At 40.6% G+C, this 13763-nt stretch overlaps 1 protein-coding gene across 3 annotated transcripts in view; it reads left to right on the top strand.

Annotated features, from left to right (window-relative positions):
- Positions 1 to 13763, top strand: part of UBN2 (ubinuclein 2) — a 99592-nt gene that overhangs the window by 30873 nt on the left and 54956 nt on the right. For 2 of the 3 annotated variants that reach the window (XM_066262423.1, XM_066262420.1), the window contains exons 3-5: positions 4097 to 4198; positions 11258 to 11395; positions 12058 to 12161. In XM_066262423.1, the coding sequence (XP_066118520.1) occupies positions 4097 to 4198; positions 11258 to 11395; positions 12058 to 12161 (344 nt within the window). The remainder of the gene's footprint in view (positions 1 to 4096; positions 4199 to 11257; positions 11396 to 12057; positions 12162 to 13763) is intronic. The other variant, XM_066262422.1, reaches the window with a different exon arrangement.

The following is a 13763-nucleotide window of genomic DNA, read 5'->3' on the forward strand; positions in this document are numbered from 1 at the left end:
CCATATCGGAAAAGAAGAAGTAAAGGTATCACTTTTTGCAGATGATATGATCCTATACATCGAAAACCCCAAAGAATCCACAAAAAGACTACTAGAAACAATAAACCAATACAGTAAGGTCACAGAATACAAAATTAACATACAGAAGTCAATAGCCTTTCTATATGCCAACAATGAAACAATTGAGAACGAACTCAAAAGAATAATCCCCTTCACGATTGCAACAAAAAAATAAAATACTTAGGAATAAACATAACAAAGAATGTAAAGGACTTATATAATGAAAACTATAAACCCTTGTTAAGGGAAATCGAAAAAGATATAATGAGATGGAAGAATATACCTTGTTCTTGGTTAGGAAGAATAAATATAATCAAGATGGCCATATTACCCAAAGCAATATACAAATTTAATGCAATTCCCATCAAAATTCCAATGACATTTTTTAAAGAAATAGAGCAAAAAATCATCAGATTTATATGGAACTATAAAAAAACCCGAATAGCCAAAGCAATCCTAAAGAAAAAGAATGAAGCTGGGGGCATTACAATACTTGACTTCAAAATATATTATAGGGCCACGACAATCAAAACAGCATGGTATTGGCAGAAAAATAGGCACTCAGACCAATGGAACAGAATAGAAAGTCCAAAATAAAACCACATATATATAGTCAAATAATTTTTGATAAAGGGGCCAACAACACGCAATGGAGAAAAGAAAGCCTCTTCAATAAATGGTTCTGGGAAAACTGGAAAGCCACATGCAAAAGAATGAAACTGGACTACAGTTTGTCCCCCTGTACTAAAATTAACTCAAAATGGATCAAAGATCTAAACATAAGACCTGAAACAATTAAGTACATAGAAGATGACATAGGGGCTCTGGCCGGTTAGCTCAGTGGTGGAGCGTTGGCCTGGCGTGCGGAGGTCCTGGGTTTGATTCCCGACCGGGACACACAGGGGAGGTGCTCATTTGCTTCTCTACCCCTCCCCCTCTCCTTCCTCTCTGTCTCTCTCTTCCCCTCCCGCAGCGAGGCTCCAGTGGAGCAAAGATGGCCCGGGCGCTGGGGATGGCTCCTTGGCCTCTGCCCCAGGCGCTGGAGTGGCTCTGGTCGCAAAAGTGTGACACCACGGAGGGGCAGAGTGTCGCCTCCTGGTGGGCAGGGCGTCGCCCCCTCGTGGGCATGCTTGGTGGATCCCGGTCAGGCGCATGCGGGAGTCTGTCTTACTGTCTCTCCCCGTTTCCAGCTTCAGAAAAATACAAAATAAATAAATAAATAAATAATAATAAGAAGAAGACATAGGTACTCAACTCATGGACCTGGGTTTTAAAGAGCATTTTATGAATTTGACTCCAAAGGCAAGAGAAGTGAAGGCAAAAATTAATGAATGGGACTACATCAGACTAAGAAGTTTTTGCTCAGCAAGAGAAACTGATAACAAAATAAACAGAAAGTCAACTAAATAAGAAATGATATTTTCAAACAACAGCTCAGATAAGGGCCTAATATCCAAAATATACAAAGAACTCATAAAACTCAACAACAAACAAATAATCCAATAAAAAAATGGGAAGAGGACATGAACAGACACTTCTCCCAGGAAGAAATACAAATGGCCAACAGATATATGAAAAGATGCTCATCTTCTTTAGTTATTAGAGAAATGCAAATCAAAACTGCAATGAGATACCACCTCACACCTGTTAGATTAGCTATTATTAACAAGATAGGTAATAGCAAATGTTGGAGAGGCTGTGGAGAAAAAGGAACCCTCATACACTGTTGGTGGGAATGTAAAGTAGTACAACCATTATGGAAAAAAGTATGGTGGTTCCTCAAAAAATGAAAATAGAACTACCTTATGACCCAGCATTCCCTCTACTGGGTATATACTCCCAAAACTCAGAAACATTGATACGTAAAGACACATGCAGCCCCATGTTCATTGCAGCATTGTTCACAGTGGCTAGGACATGGAAACAACCAAAAAGCCCGTCAATAGATGACTGGATAAAGAAGAAGAAGATGTGGCACATATACACTATGGAATACTACTCAGCCATAAGAAATGATGACATCGGATCATTTACAGCAAAATGGTGGGATCTTGATAACATGATACGAAGTGAAATAAGTAAATCAGAAAAAACCAGGAACTGCATTATTCCATACGTAGGTGGGACATAAAAGTGAAACTAAGAGACATTGATAAGAGTGTGGTGGTTACGGGGGGAGGGGGGAAAAGTAGAGGGAAAGGGGGAGGGGGAGGGGCACAAAGAAAACTAGATAGAAGGTGACAGAGGACAATCTGATTTTGGGTGATGGGTATGCAACATAATTGAGCGACAAGATAACCTGGACTTGTTATCTTTGAATATATGTATCCTGATTTATTGATGTCGCCCCATTAAAAAAATAAAATTATTAAAAAAAAAAAGCCACATTTGGCTCACAAGCCATAGGTTCCCAACCCCTGTACTGCAAGTTTATAGTATGTGACCCTTAGGATACGTGTAACATTCCATACCTGGAATAGAATGAGTTATTTATACTGTGATTAGCCAGAGTTAAAAGACTCTGTAGGCTCTGGCTGGTTGGCTCAGCAGTAGAGCATCAGCCCAGGGTGTGGAAGTCCTGGGTTTGATTCCCAGTCAGGGCACACAGAGGAATCAACCATCTGCTTCTCTACTTTTCCCCCTGTTCTTCCTCTCTATTTCTCTTCTCTTCCCACAGAGAAGGCTCCACTGGAGCAAAGATGGCCCGGGCGCTGAGGACGGCTCCATGGCCTCTGCCTCAGGTGCTAGAATGGCTCTGGTTGCAATGGAGGAACACCCCAGATGGGCAGAGCATTTCCTCCTAGTGGGCATGCCAGGTGGACCCTGCTTGGGTGCATGTGAGAACCTGACTGCTTCTAACTTTGGAAAAATACAAAAAAATAAAATAAAAGACTTCAGAAAGTGTGACAGGAAAAGTGAAATCTACACTAACTGGATCTTTTTTATTATTGTTTTGTTTTATTTTCTTAAATATTTAAAAAAAAGTATAGACTCACAAGAAGCTGCAGGTAATAGTAGCGAAGTCCTTTATACCAGTACCCGGTTTCTCCCAATGCTAATTAATATCTTTTACATAAGTATAGTTATCAAAACTAGGAAATTGACATTGGCACAATACAATTAAGACCTTAATTAGATTTCACCAGTTTTTGCATGCACTCATTTTTCATTTTCTTGTATATCTATGTTTAAAATTCTGTGACATTAAAAAAAACCAAAAAACAGTTTGGATTTATAGGAAAGTTGCCAAGATAATACAAAGAGTTCCTATATAGTCCTCACCCACTTCACCCTAGAACATCTTACTTACACTTGTCTAGTATATTTTTTACATCTAACAAACCAGTGTTGGTACATTACTGTTAATTAAACTCCACACTTTATCTTCAGATTTTACTGTTTCCTCCTACTGTTCTTTTTTAGTTCCTGGATCTCATCCAGGGTACAACATCACACTTAGTCATTATGTTTCCTTAGGTCACCTGGACTGTGACCGTTTTCTCTCTATTTTTTTTTTTGTCCTGTCAGCTTTGAGGAATACCAGTCAGTTATTTATAGAATACCCCTCACATTAGTTTGTCTGATGTTTTTCTTATAGTTTAGTTTGTTGTGATGTTCTTTCCTTGTCAACATGTAACTGGGATTATAGGCTTTTGAGAGGAAGGGCACAAAGGGAAAGTGCCATTTTCATCATATGAGGTCAGTGGCGCAGACTGTCGACATGACTTACCACTGTTGATCTCGACCTTCATCACCTGGCTGAGGTATTTGATGTTGGCCAAGTCATTTACTGTAAGGTTACCTTGGCTTCTTTTTGTTGTACTCTGATCTTTAGGAGCAAGTCCCTAAGCACAATGTACAATACATTCAAGATGTCAGGGGGCTTCATAACCTCCTGGAGGGGAGATTGTCTACAGAAATTATTTGAGATTCTTCCTGTCTACAGAAATTATTTGGGATTCTTCCAACAGGTATTTTTTAACTTTGTGAAAATAACACGAGTATTGAATTAGTCTAACATATTTGTTCTTTGCAGGGTGGGAAACCCCATAAACACCGGAAGGATCGGCTACAAGATTTAATTGATATAGGCTTTGGCTATGATGAGACAGATCCTTTCATTGATAACTCAGAGGCCGTGAGTAATGTGTCTTTAATATAGCAGTAATTCTTTGGGATAGTAGAAGTTAAGGGGAAAGTCAAGGAAATAACATAGTTCAGTAGATGTTTTGGCATACTAATTCTCTATTGATGTATGTCTAAATCGCTTCCAGTTCTATGCATTTACAAATAATTGAGCATCTGCATACACTTATGTTTGTATACTTGAGTAAATATGTAATAAGATAATTACAGAGTGCAAATATATGTGTAGGATAAATTTCTAGCAGTGAAATTTTTTGGTCAAAGGAATTTACATCTTGAATTTTCATTGATATCCACAAACTTGGGCCAGATGTACTGTATTTTGAAATGACTTCCATATAGGAATCATGGGATCTTGAAGATTGCAGCTAATGGGTTAAAGTTAATCTGCCAGACATCTTTAAAATGGACTTCATTTTTTTATTGTTGCCAAGACTTACTACAGTGTTGGTAATTAAACAGCAGCCTTTATCACCAGCCTGTTTTGATCAAGACCCATGGCTTTTTCCTGGGAACCCTCTTTCTCTTACAAAAGGGAGAGGGATTTAAGAGAGCATGTAAGGTCTCTGGCAGTCCATCGATCACATAGCAAGTGAAGGAGGGCATGTCCTGTTTTTGGGTAGATAGGGTGTATGTTTGTACATTCTTGTCAGTGCACTAGAGTAGTCTAAACACTGGGATTCTGGAATTCTCTGTGCTTAGATAGGATACACAGAAGAGACACTGAGGTGATGATTATACTACCCACAAGTTAGTGCATCTTCCTGTTACTGCAGTGCTTGGTTGCATGGGTGATGACAAGGCATGGTGTAGGACAGTGATAGCATGTGGTGTACTGGACATCCTGTCATACGTCTAAGTTACTTTGGTGTCCTGAAATAAACTGGTTACCCCTCCAGGTGGCCTGGTCTATAGAAGTAGAATACTAACAATGCCCTTTAGCGTATAGGTTGTCAACAAGTAGGTTAGGGGATGTGGTACTTTTCAAGAGTAAAGTAGATTTTGAATTCTAAATAACCCAAGAAGGAATTTAGTTATATATAAATGGTTATTTCATGTACTGAGGCTCTTATAAATAGCATTTTAAGATATTAATAAACTTAATTTAAGAGCAGTTTTAGGTTCATAGCAAAATTGAGCAGAAAGTACAGAGATCTCCCAGATCCACTATCTCCGCGCATGCTCAGCCTTCCCCATTATCAGTATCCCCACCAGAGTGGTATATTAGTTACAGTCGATGAGCCTGCGTTGACACATTAGCACCCAAAAATCATAGTTTACTTTAGGGTTCACTGTTGGTGCTGTACACTCCACAGGTTTTGACAAATGTATAATGACGTGTATCACCATATAGTACCAGTACCATAGAATGTCCACTGTCCTGAACATTCTCTGCCTTGCCTGTTAGTTCCTCCCTGTCCACTGGCAGCCACTCATTTTGTACTGCCTCCATAGTTTTGCCTTATTTTTATAAATAGCATTTTTAATATCTTCTATAGTATTCAGAATTTTCAAATAAAGTGCTTTTCAGACTGACCTTTACAGTCCATAATTGGATTACATATCAATTTGGAGAGCGGCCAGCGTTTGTGAAGAGAGTGAAGCAGAGTAGGAGTTGTCCTGTTAACCACTGGTGGGCTGTGTGATTTTGGTTATATACGTGCGTGTGTGCATATGTACTGGATTTTCATGTGTAATGTATGTTCCACTTGTGTTATGAAGAACATTTGAAAGCCATTGCTTTAGTAAATAAGGATAAATTTTTAGGTATAAGTTGTATAAAAGTTATGTAATTCGTAAGATTATAGGACATGGTATATCACTGTTTTATAAGAGAAAATTGAACTTAAAATTTAGGTTGTCTCTTTTTTTTTTTTTTGTATTTTTCCGAAGCTGGAAACGGGGAGGCAGTCAGACTCCTGCATGCGCCCAACCGGGATCCACCCGGCATGCTCACCAGGGGGCGATGCTCTGCCCATCTTGGGGCGTCGCTCTGCCGCAATCAGAGCCATTCTAGCGCCTGAGGCAGAGGCCACAGAGCCATCCTCAGTGCCCGGGCAAACTTTGCTCCAGTGGAACCTTGGCTGCGGGAGGGGAAGAGAGAGACAGAGAGGAAGGAGAGGGGGAGGGGTGGAGAAGCAGATGGGCGCTTCTCCTGTGTGCCCTGGCCGAGAATCGAACCCGGGACTTCTGCACGCCAGGCCGACGCTCTACCACTGAGCAAACTGGCCAGGGCCTAGGTTGTCTCTTGACTTGCAAAATACTTGTATATTGTTGTCTTTAACAGATTACCATATTTGGTTCTTTTTATGAGATAATTCAGACATAAAACAATTACAATCCAATCAGATGATTCTGTTCTTTTCATTGATTACATTGCCAGTAAGATTTACTTTGAAAATTATTTTTGTCTCACACTTAAATGCTGCCAAGTTTTAAGAAGACTGAAAGAAATTTTTTTTATTATTAATTAATAATAATACCAGGTATGAGTAACACTTTTATTTAGGTTGTCTCTTTTAAATTTCACTACAACTTTCTCCTGTTTTACAACTCCCAAAATATTGAGGTTAAATGATTTGCTCTGGGTCACAATAGCTAGTCATTGGTAAGGAACTAAAGCCATGCCTTCTGATTCTCAAGTTCAGAGCTCAATGGCCTCTTAACACACTCTACCTGAAAGGGTAGATTGAATTTGCACAGAAACTGTGTTCTCCTGGAGAGAGCTGGGATAGAGAAGGCCCAGCAGAGTGCTGCAGAGGGCACATATTGGGCACGTCCACACTGCCTACTAGCCTGGTGAGGCGGGTGCTTCCCACGTGGGAAGCTGCTTGGTGTAGCCGACAGGTGGGAAGCCAGCCAGTGACTTGGCCAAGAACTAGTGAAATTACCTTGGCAAGGTTCTTAGTCGCTCTGAATCTGGTTTTCACTTATAAAATGGGAAAACATTTGCCTGCCTGGCTTCACAAGAGTCAGGAAGACCAAGTGAAATAGTGTCTATGAAGAAACATTCAACATCGTCGGCAGTTTGAATATGTGCTCTTTTTTTTTTTTTTTTTTTTGTATTTTTCTGAAGCTGGAAACAGGGAGAGACAGTCAGACAGACTCCCGCACGCACCTGACCGGGGTCCACCCGGCACGACCACCAGGGGCAATGCTCTGCCCACCAGGGGGCGATGCTCTGCCCCTCCGGGGCATCGCTCTGCCGCGACCAGAGGCACTCTAGCGCCTGGGGCAGAGGCCAAGGAGCCATCCCCAGCACCCAGGCCATCTTTGCTCCAATGGAGCCTTGGCTGCGGGAGGGGAAGAGAGAGACAGAGAGGAAGGAGGGGAAGGGGGTGGAGAAGCAAATGGGCGCTTCTCCTGTGTGCCCTGGCCGGGAATTGAACCCGGGTCCCCCGCACGCCAGGCCGACACTCTACCGCTGAGCAAACCGGCCAGGGCCTGCGTTCTTTTTTATATACCTACTATTATATAGATAGAGATGTCACACCTGTGACAGGTAAAAACATGCTTTTTTAAAAAGCGCCATCTGTTGGATGTAAAAGCAGCACACGCTATACTAAATATTTTACGATTCCATTTCAATGTTTCCGATTTATGAACCATTTACATGCAGCCAGACTTGAGGATGCACGGTTGTGAGCATGGCAATCGCATTCTGCAGCTTCAGATCTGCTTCATTCTCAACAGAATGAACACACAGGCTGAGAGTGGCTGAAAGACATCAACGAGAAACAGCAGATCAGCGTCAAACATGACTCCGTGCTCAGCAATCACGCAGTTACAATCGCCTTGCATTCCGGTACAACCCAGCTGACGATTATAGTTTGAGCCGTATGTTCTCACTATGACTGAAGTGTGTCCTTAGTGCAAGGCTCTGAAATTTAATGGAGAAACGAAAGGAATGTGTTGTGCCACCAGAAAAATTAACCTGTCTCAACTTAAAGAACCGCCAGAGCTATTAAAAACTTCACTTGCTGGATACACCGCCGAATCAAAGCATTTCCTATCTAACATCAGGAAATAGAAGTCATGCTTCCAAATGACGTCATTCGGCACAGAAATTGTAACAGTTCAATTCATGCCAACTTTCAAAGTGAAAGGACACATTTATCATAAAGCTGGCTCCCTGCTTCTGTTCCCAGATGGTCAACATAAATTCCTACAAATGTATTTCATCGGTGATGGCAATGATGAATTGAATGCACACTGCAGAATTTCTACCGGCATAAAAAGGTCCGTTTCCCAACTGCAAGAGCTTCTTTACGAAAAAAACAATTTAGTGCGTTTGTTCACAACAGCAATTGACATGGTGCCATCTGATACACACAAGATTGTTATTCATGCTGACAAAACGGCTGCAGGAGAACATGTGTGAAGATTCAATGCTCCAACTATAGATGAAGTGGCAATTGTTATAGTCAGAGGTCAGTTCCAACCTAGAGATATTGTTCTTCATCGGAGATACAATCAATTGACAAAACTTGCAGAAACTCATCGATTCTGTGATGCCCTGCAATATTCAGTCATTTTTTGGGATGGTGCCGATGGATATCACTTCAACGTTAAGATAATAAATCCAGTCAGTGGCGAAGAAACAAATATGAAATGCAGCGCAATGAACTATTATTCATACCGATTAATGATTCGAGAGAATGAAAACAATCACATTTTGAAATGCTGTCAATTGTTTCGCCAATAAATTGTAGATATGTATGCAAAAATCAAAACAGAACGTTTGATATTAATCCGTTTGAATCAGACCAAGCTTCGCTCTGAAAAATACGTTTATTTGTGAGATGCAGTTGTAAATGACAGTAATACAACTAATGTTGCAAGACTAACAATTTTGCCATCTTCATATACAGACAGCCCACGTCATATGCATGAGTATGCTCAAGATGCAATTGCATATGTTTGTCACTATAGGCGTTCAGACCTATTCATTACATTCAAATACAATCCAGCTTGGGATGATATATAACAGCTCTTACTTCCTGGCCAATCGCCAGTGGATAGGCATGACCACAGCACGTGTTTTCAGACAGAAGCTGAAATTGCTAATGGATTTCATGGTAAAACATGAAGTGTTTGGGTCTATGCGCTGTAAAAAATTAATGAGCAACGTCGTAGAAGCAACAGTCTTGACAGGACCTTTCAAAGATGAAGATGTCCTCATTCCTTGCATTTCTTTGATTCCAGTGGATATGCCATTTCATTTTAAGAGATTGCAATTCCCAATTCGATTGGTGTTTGCAATCACTATCAACAAAGCTCAGGGCCAATCTTTAGAATTGTGCGGTTTAGATCTACACACGGATTGCTTCTCACATGGACAATTATATGTTGCGTGTTCTAGAGACAGCAAACCAGACAATCTCTATATCTGTACAGACAATGGAACAACAAAAAATATTATATACCCACAAGCATTGTGAAAGTAAACATATTAGAAACGTGCGCTTTCTCTTTTCTTTTTCATTTAACCAGACTGAGCCACAGCAACGCGTGGCCGGGTACAGCTAGTTAAAAGTATTTGCACTCTTGATTCTTTATTCTTCCCCCACCCTCCTTTACTTATAGATAGCACTGGACCCTACTCTGCCTTCCATCTGTATAGTGGCCCATAAAGTGACACAACAAGGAAGGAGTTCACACTTTTGATTTTCATTTTTTCTCTTCATTTCTTTTTAAAATTTATTTAATTAAGTTTATTAGATAGGGTACAGGTTCAGGTGTGCAATTCACTAAAACACCATCTGCACTCTGCATAGTGCACCCATTATCCCAAGCAAAGTCATTTTCGTTCCCATTCTCCCCACCCCATCCTCTCTGCGCACTTCCACATACCCCAACCCCCTTCCCTCTGGCTCTCACCACACTGTTGTCTGTGTTAATACATATATAAGATATGTGTGGGCCCTGGCCAGTTGGCTCAGTGGTAGAGCTTTGGCCTGGCGTGCAGAAGTCCCGGGTTCGATTTCCAGCCAGGGCACACAGGAGAAGCGCCCATCTGCTTCTCCACCCCTCCCCTCTCCTTCCTCTCTGTCTCTCTCTTCCCCTCCCGCAGCCGAGGCTCCATTGGAGCAAAGATGGCCCGGGCGCTGGGGATGTCTCCTTGGCCTCTGCCCCAGGCACTAGAGTGGCTCTGGTCGCAACAGAGCGACGCCCCGGAGGGGCAGAGCATCACCCCCTGGTGGGCAGAGCCTCGCCCCTGGTAGGCGTGCCGGGTGGATCCCAGTCGGGCGCATGCGGGAGTTTGTCTGACTGTCTCTCCCCGTTTCCAGCTTCAGAAAAATACAAAAAAAAAAAAAAAAGATATGTGTGTATATATATTATTTTTTGCTTAATCTCTTCAACTTCTGTCATCCAGTCCCTCAATCCCCCTCCCCTCTGATAGCTGTTAGACTGTTCTATGTATCCGTGTCTCTGTTTCTATTTTTTGTCAGTTTAATTTGTTCATTAGATGTCACATATAAGTGAGATCATGTGGTTCTTGTCTTTCTCTGACTGGCTTATTTCACCTAGCGTAATGCTCTCCAGGTCCATATGATTAAACCAGACATTTTTTCTTTTTCTACTTTCCATGTAATTTAAAAGGATACAGGTTACAATCATGTCATAGAAGGATTTCTTTTTAACTTTGTTATTTTTATAATCTCTTTATGAATAAAATTGTAGACTGATACGGTAAGAAATGAAATTTATTATTTGTCTGGACTTGTAGTCATCTGTTTTAACTTGTTTCAATTTCTCATCAGAATCATTGTCATTAAGAATAGTAGCAAAGATCCTTAATTTTTTCTCAGCCGATGATATGTTTAGAATTTTTTCCATTGTTCTACAAGTGCTTTTCTAATAAGTGTTGAATGATTGAAGCTCAGTTTTATTCCAGATACTAACTTTTCCTAAATTTACTCCACAAATATCCTCATTGCTATAAGTTTTGCAGTTTGGATTTAAGGAACATGCTGACATGATTGAATTTCTTTAACATATTATAAATGAGAAATAATAGGATATATCTGAAACTTTTCTTTAAATCTAGTATGATGAATTAGTTCCTGCTTCCCTAACAACAAAATATGGAGGCTTTTATATCAACACTGGCACGCTGCAGTTTCGCCAAGCTTCGGACACTGAAGAAGAAGATACTACAGATAATCAAAAGCACAAACCACCCAAAGTGAGTTTATTCAAAATCGCAGCAGTAATGAGTATTCAGTTAATAGGGTATACTTTTTAAATTTTACTTGTGCTTTACTACTGTGAATATAAGGAAAGGTGAAGTGCTAACCATTGTTTAATGAATCTGTAGTTAACCACATGGTTTAAAGTCAAATTATGTAGCTATAGGGAAGTGTATTTATATTAGAGTGGAATTATGTTTTTAAAATTTCTCTATATGTGGTCTAACAATCTCTTGTTTCTGGGACACGGTTCAATTTCTAGGGTATGTTAAGACTTGGTATAGAAATGACTATTAATAGCCTTTACTTTTCCTAAGATATATAATTTGTAAAACAAATTCTATAGAATATATCTATTGTATTTGGGAAATGAAGAGCATGTTCTTAGATAAATGTTCTTTGGAATGTGGTCCAAACACATACTTGTACCAGAATCACCAAAATGTCTGTTAAATGTACAGATTATAAGGCCCTGCCCCAGGGGACTTAGTCCAGACCAGAAGTGGGAGTGCTCATGGACCCCACGAATCTGCATTTTTAATTCAGTTCTATGCAGACTGCGATTGGAGAGAAACCCTGCACTGGATGCTGGATTGCTAGTGGCAGAGAAAAGCTTTGATACTGAGAGAAGTGATGCATTCTTTTTATCATTTTAAAGGTTCCCAAAATAAAAGAAGATGATATTGAGATAAAGAAGCGGAAACGGAAAGAGGAAGGGGAAAAGGAGAAGAAACCAAGGAAAAAAGTACCCAAACAACTCGGGTATGTGAGGTTAAACTTAAGAGAACCAGTGTCATAGTGTGACTAGCTCTCTTTTTAGAAAGGTACATTTAGCATTAAACAAATAACTTACTAGTATTAATAAACTATTAACTTACTAGTAAGTAGAAGGCTTTATCATCTTAGAGACTGTCAGTAAATTAGATCAGATTTAGAAATTGATTCATTAACTGTTTTGCCTATTATAACTTTTTACCAGTAAGAAGCAGTTTGAAAAGATGGTATAAACATTGAAAAAATTATTTAAATCTTTTTGTACTAAAATTAAACACAGATGCTGGGGACTGAGGGTTGGCAGTATTTGTGTGTAAACGATTTGTGAATTTTAAGTATATAAATATAAAAAAATTATTTTATTTAGCTATCCTTAACATTTGTGACTTTAGCTAATGCTCTTGCTTCTAAAAATCAAGTAGAATTTCCCAGAAACTTTCTTTTTTTAAAAATTATTTATTTATTTATTTATTTATTTATTTTTCTGAAGCTGGAAACGAGGAGGCAGTCAGACAGACTCCCGCATGCGCCCCGACCGGCACGCCCACAAGGGGGTGATGCTCTGCCTATCTGGGACGTCGCTCTGTCTCGACCAGAGCCACTCTAGCACCCGGGGCAGAGGCCAAGGAGACATCCCCAGCGCCCGGGCCATCTTTTGCTCCAGTGGAGCCTCGGCTGCGGGACGGGAAGAGAGAGACAGAGAGGAAGGAGGGGGGGAGGGGTGGAGAAGCAGATGGGCGCCTCTCCTGTGTGCCCTGGCCGGGAATCGAACCTGGCACTTCCACACGCCAGGCCAATGCTTTACCACTGAGCCAACCGGCCAGGGCCTTCTTTTTTTTTAAAATTTTAACGAGAGAGAGGGAGAGAGAGAGAGAGAGAGACAGGTATAGACAGACTGGAAGGGAAAGAGATGAGAAGCATCAATTCTTCACTGTGGCATTTTACTTGTTCATTGATTGCTTTATCATATGTGCCTTGACCAGGGGACCACAGCAGAGCGAGTGGCCCCTTGCTCAAGCCAATGCCCTTGGACTCAAGCCACAGACCCTGGGCTTCAAGCCAGCAACCTTTGGGCTCAAGCCAGTGACCATGGGGTCATGTCTATGATCCCACACTCAAGCCAGCAACCGTGAGCCCGTGCTCAAGCCGGAGACCTCGGGGCTTCGAACCTGGATCCTTTAATTCCCAGTCCGACGCTCTATCCACTGTGCCATTGCTTGGTCAGGCTCCCAGAAACTTTAAGTCATAAGAATAAAATGTTTGTGCCATGTAGTCATAAAATTACCAAGTGCCCCTACTTCTCAATGGCTTTTTAAAAAAACTAAGGTACAGAAACATGTGAGAGACTGGATACTCTTCCACTTCTTAGTAGGGGGGGTAGTATCCAAAAATTTGACATAAGGAAGTATTTATCCCCTCTAAGTATGAGATTATAGTGACACTTGAGTCAAAAAGAAATTAAGAAAAAAACGTGTGTGTGTGTGTGTGTGGTGTGTAACTAATGGTTGTTTTAAAAATGTTCATTATTTATAAGTAAGCCTTTTTTGGAGAATAAAAATTATGCTTTTTATTGAATTTATCATTTTCTCA

This window comes from Saccopteryx bilineata, chromosome 2 (genome assembly GCF_036850765.1).
Source record: "Saccopteryx bilineata isolate mSacBil1 chromosome 2, mSacBil1_pri_phased_curated, whole genome shotgun sequence".
NCBI lineage: Eukaryota > Metazoa > Chordata > Mammalia > Chiroptera > Emballonuridae > Saccopteryx > Saccopteryx bilineata.